A 5,308-nucleotide genomic window follows, 5' to 3' on the forward strand; every position below is an offset into this window, starting at 1 on the left:
ATATATATATATATATATATATATATGCTTAAAATATATGCATAGATTGTATATAAAAAAGCAATGTGAATCATAGCCAGGGACATAAACCTGTTGGGGGAAAAATATTAGCACAGAAAAAAGCCATGCCAGCAGTTCATTCAGGCGGTACTGAAACATCAAGTCATTTATTTCTCTTTCCCTCCTTCCTGTGAAATACAAACATACTATTACTTAAGCAAGAGAGGATATCTGAGTCATTAATTTTGTCGCTACGTTGTCATGAAAAGAAAACAAATGAAGCTCCTCACATAATGATGCATCCACAGCAAATATAAACCAGCAGACAGACCAACTGTTAACCATTCATTACAGAAACTCGTACACTGTCACGGCAACGTGGTACAATTACAATCATTCATTCTGCAATATAAAAAAAAAAAAGAGAGGATGCGGTGCCTGGAAAAAATATTCACACCCTTTAAATATTTGGTCATGGTGCACTAATAAACCTCTGCTGTGTGTTTTACTGGGATTGATGCAACAAAGTACTGCCTACCTTTCAAAATGAAAGAAAAAGGAGATATTGGGTCTTTTTTTAACTAACAATAATATAAAAAGTGTGGCATTAGGGAGGTTATAACTACGGAAGTGGATTAGGGCCATTGAAAAAATTCAAAAAGTTAACAGATTTTTAAATTTTATCAGTTTAAAAGTCAGAATTCTGAAAAAAAAAGTCAGAATTCAGATTTTTTTTCCTCAGAATTCTGACCATGAAGAAAGAGATTGTATTACAGAAGAGGAATAGGGCAACTGGAAAAACAAAAAACAAAAGTTAACTGATTTTTACATTTTATTTTAGTATAATATGGGGGGGGGATCAGATTTCTGAGAAAAAAGTCAGAATTCAGACTTTTATACTGATAGAATTTAAAAATCGATTAACTTTTTTTTTATTTTTCTTCTTCAGTGGCCCTACTCCTCTTCCGTATATAACAGAGGCAGGTAGAAACTGGTTATATTTACTTTGGGAGGAAAAAATGACCCTGTTGTAAAGCATTTTCCCATTTTACTGCCAGTAGAGGAAACTCTCTCCTTTCCCTTCATAACATTTTTGGCTTCTCTACCCATCGTGAGAAACTTCGCATCAAAAAAGAACAGGCTTGTTTTAAATAAAAATGCACCAGAGAGACACACATCTGCAGTTGAAGTTACAGAGGGACTTCTCTTTTGTCCTTAAGTCTCTTTGGTGTATTATAATCTTATCGTCTATCAGCTGATCTGCCGTGTCATTTAGAAGTTAAGTGAAAAAACAAAAAGTAGAAAGTACACTGTATTATAAACCAGCTACTGCTCACAATGTACGACTGATCGCAGGGTTCAGTCGTACAGTGTGAGTTCACGGCTCACGATTTATGTTCGGCCCGACGCTCTGATGTGATCTACCTGCTCCCACCGTACGACTAAAAACCATGTCGGACTCAGATGGAGCTGCTCTGATTCGTCTATTCTGAAGCCAAACAAATAGAAGGGGAATATGAAGCTCACTAGAGTGACACGCTGCCTTGGAAATTTTTGCAAAAAAAGAAAAGGCTACAAAGTTTTTGGAAAAAAAGTCATGGCTGAGCAAACGTGGCTACTACAGTCTGTCAATTTTACAGACAGAACTGTACTTTAACTTGGATTCAAAACAGGGACGTCTGACCTTATTGTGCTGAAGCATCCAAGATGAGATGTTTGACGCCTTTCTTAATGCATTTGTTGGAAACGCATCATTAAGGGGTTAGACACCACTTAGGTTTTTTGACTGGCTAGCTCAAGTGGTAAGTCACCCGTCCTGCAAACAGGAAGCCTGGGTTTGTATCCCAACTGGGGGGAATGAACTGTGGGGCCTTAAGCAAGACCCTTCATGCTAATGCCTGATTTGAGGGAGCGGTGGCCTACTGGTTAAGGTGCTCGGAATGGTTCTGGAAGGTTCTAATCTCCCTGAGCACCACACAATGGCAGCCCACTGCTCCTAGCCTCGTGAGACCATCCTGATCTCGCAAGCTTTCAAGGTTTCACTCGCAAATCAGTCTGGAGACTCTCCGTTAAAGAAAATTTGGAGCCGTTCACCAAACGAACGTCCAATCAGCGTTGGCTTTGAGGCGGGTTGAGGTGTGACGCAACAAGAAGCGCGAAAGTTCAGTCTAAAGAACATGGCGGCTTCAGCCGATGAAACTAGCGTTAGCGTGGCTATCGAGCAAGTTTTATCGGAATCAGGGGCGGATTTAGGAAATTTGGGGCCCTAGGCAAAGACAGGCAGGGGGCCCTCTGTATTGAGAAGACAACACATAAATCAGACCCGTTATCTAGATAGAGAAATATTAATAGAATAGACATCCATTATCTGTTCTAGGTTGTGTCCCTCTCTTCTTGTCCCTTTTCTTCTTGTCTTCCTCTCTATGTTTTGTACTCAGCTGACTTTTCATGCTGTCTCTAAAGGAATGAAAGATTTTTTCCAAGCACTAAGCTCACTTAGCTGATTGCTCCTTCCTGTGTTTCCAAAAAGGCCAAAGTAAATAACCCAGTCCTTCTTTTCACTGTAGACAAGCCATGATCTGCTTATCTGTTCTCCATTTTTCATTTGGATGAAATAATAGCTGCATGAATCATGACAGCAGACAAGATAGAGGAGAGCAGGAGGCGGGGTTACCAATCTACTCGCTCTGGAGAGCAGAGTTCGCTGCTTTTAGATGTTGTCTCCAAAGTCTCAAATAGCAGAAATCAAAGTTCTAGAGAGGTCTGAAAAGTCGCTAAATGTAGCGCCAAAAGCGCTAAGTTGACATCACAGCTCTTTGCATCGTTTGTTTTCAAATGGTTTGCTGCTGTCTGTTTGGACCTTTCTGAACATGTGCAGCAAATGGACTGATCCAATATGGTGGACACTGAAGGGGGGGTGATATTATAAGCGTTCTGATGGCATTTTAGCAAAAGGATTTTATCTAACACATAATTAATGTGCGCAAAAAAGTAATAGCTGTAATAGCCTTACATGTAAACAGAGTTTTATGGGGCCCCCAGGAACTTGGGGCCCTAGGCAGCTGCCTAGTATTGCCTAATGGTAAATCCCCCTCTGATCGGAATTACAGATTATTTCTTCACTGAAAGAAGAGCAAAACACTTTTCTCAGAGGAAAAGATGTTTTTGCTCTTCTCCCGACTGGTTTCGGCAAGAGTAGCCTGGCTTGTGGTTGTGTTTTCATCGTCGCTCTGTTAATACGTCATATAACTGTTTATAAATAGTAAATACTAATTATTAAAAGACTAGAACTTGCTGGCGAGAAATACTTAATTTTATAGTTTGGTGCTTGCAATTATCTAAAGCAGTTAAGAGCACTTTGTTTTAGTAATTGGTTCTCATTTTGAGAAAAACCTTCTTGGGAGAAACCATTTTCAAAGAGCTCCTGAACTGGAAGAAAAATTCTTCCTGTCATTTCTTTAGTTAAAAAGGTTAAAAAGGTTAAACAGGTCTCTCAATAATGCGAAAAAATAAAAGACATCCTGAAAGTGGTCACAAAAACACAAAAATATTAAAAGATTTATATAGTAGGTGTATTTTTATGGCTTTTTTAAAAAGAACTTTCCAGTATCTTCAAATAATTCTTCATTCAAAAAATGTCATGGACTCATGAACCCTGGTTAAAAAAAAATACCAAATGAAATCAGTTTTGATACAAATGCCAAAAAATCATTTGCGAAATTAACAGCAATAATGTTTTTCCAACCACTTATTTGGTGAAATGACACAAACTAATTTAAAGTGACACGTTTCTTCTTACTCTATGCCTCTAGGATCACACTTCCTGTTTACTCAAAAAAGGGCATCATTATAACTGAACACCGAGGCCGTTTTTACCTCCATCGGATTGCCTTCGTCATCATGCACGCTGAGAATAACCTCCACGTTTTTCGGGGTCTTCTTTTTACCGCGGTCAAACTCGCCCTGAAGCAAGGTAACGTAAATATCATTCCTAACGTTTCCTGCAGAAAAAGCACAAGAGATCATTAGGGTGGACGGGCCGAGCGTTCACAACACGCCCACAGCCCTGTGGGAAATTCAAATGAACAGGATCAGAGCGAGTGCAGAGCCATGCCCAGCAACAAAGACTTTGATCCACCTGGGAGGATGATTTCTGGGAAGCCCATTTTCCCGACTATCGCCGTGCTGCGGTCTACAAAGTGAGGGAAGTCTTTTCTGACTTGAGGAAGGTCTCCCGGGAGGAGCTTCAGGGTCACAAACAGCCCTAGCAGCAGAGATGTTAGGAAATTCAATGAGGCAGACACTAAAAAGGTACATTTTCCACATCCCCTGACATGCATTTTAACTTTACTCAAAACAAAAGGGTTCATTTAGAGTGACCCTTGAAAGAAAAGAAAAAAAAAAAGAAATCACAGGGGAGAGCGCTTGTCTGCGAGCGCGCCGCCTCACCCTGGCCTTTATGGTTGACATCCCGCGTAGCAATGACTTTGTTGAAGACAGCCGTGAGCGGCTCATTCTCTCCTATGACTCGGGAAGGGATGAGCGGAGACATGATGAGCTGCCTCTGGCGGATGTAGGTTTCCATGGCTATCCTGGGGGAGACATTTCAGAATGAGAAAGGAAAAAAAGTGAGCTGCCACCGTCGCCGACAGGTGACAGACGAATGGACGGCAGAGCTGCTTAGACGACCAGAGGCTCAACATTTGGCATTTACCTCCATGAAAACAAGACAGAAACGCTAAACACATCAAACACCAGTGAGCTGCAAAATAAATGATTTAGTTATGAATGCAATGAAAATCTTAATTATTAAAACTGCACAATTCTTTAATCTGTATTAAAACTCATGTAAATGCAATCACCCAACCACAGCAGCAAATCTTTAGGGCTGCAACCAATGATTATTTTGCACATGGATTCATCTGTGGATAATTTTTTTAGATTAATTGGTTATTATTCGGATAGCAAAAGGTTCCTTTAAAGATTTTTTAATGGTAAAAGGTAAATGATGGTGGCAAGCTACATTGTAGCCACAGCTGCCCTGGGGCTCACTGACAGAAGCGGGGCTGCCGTACACTGGCGCCACCGGGCCCTCTGACCACCTAGCCTCGTGAGACCATCCTGATCTCGTGAGCTTTCAAGGTTTCACTCGCTAATCAGTCTGGAGACTCTCCGTTAAAGAAAATTTGGAGCAGTTAACCAAACGAATGTCCAATCATCGTTGGCTTTGAGGCGGGTTGAGGTGTGACGCAACGAGAAGCGCGACAGTTCAGTCTAAAGAACATGGCGGCTTCAGCCGATGAAACTA

General features: G+C 40.8%; 1 protein-coding gene across 1 annotated transcript in view; it reads right to left on the reverse strand.

The window, feature by feature from the left end:
- dock5 (dedicator of cytokinesis 5) overlaps positions 1-5,308 on the reverse strand; it is a 128,772-nt gene that overhangs the window by 58,860 nt on the left and 64,604 nt on the right. The window contains exons 12-14 of the mRNA XM_015370075.1: positions 4,450-4,592; positions 4,139-4,264; positions 3,877-4,001 (exon numbers count right to left, since the gene is read on the reverse strand). Of these exons, the coding sequence (XP_015225561.1) occupies positions 3,877-4,001; positions 4,139-4,264; positions 4,450-4,592 (394 nt within the window). The remainder of the gene's footprint in view (positions 1-3,876; positions 4,002-4,138; positions 4,265-4,449; positions 4,593-5,308) is intronic.

Source organism: Cyprinodon variegatus, unplaced genomic scaffold (assembly GCF_000732505.1).
Source record: "Cyprinodon variegatus isolate N-32 unplaced genomic scaffold, C_variegatus-1.0 Scaffold41, whole genome shotgun sequence".
Classification (NCBI taxonomy): Eukaryota; Metazoa; Chordata; class Actinopteri; order Cyprinodontiformes; family Cyprinodontidae; genus Cyprinodon; species Cyprinodon variegatus.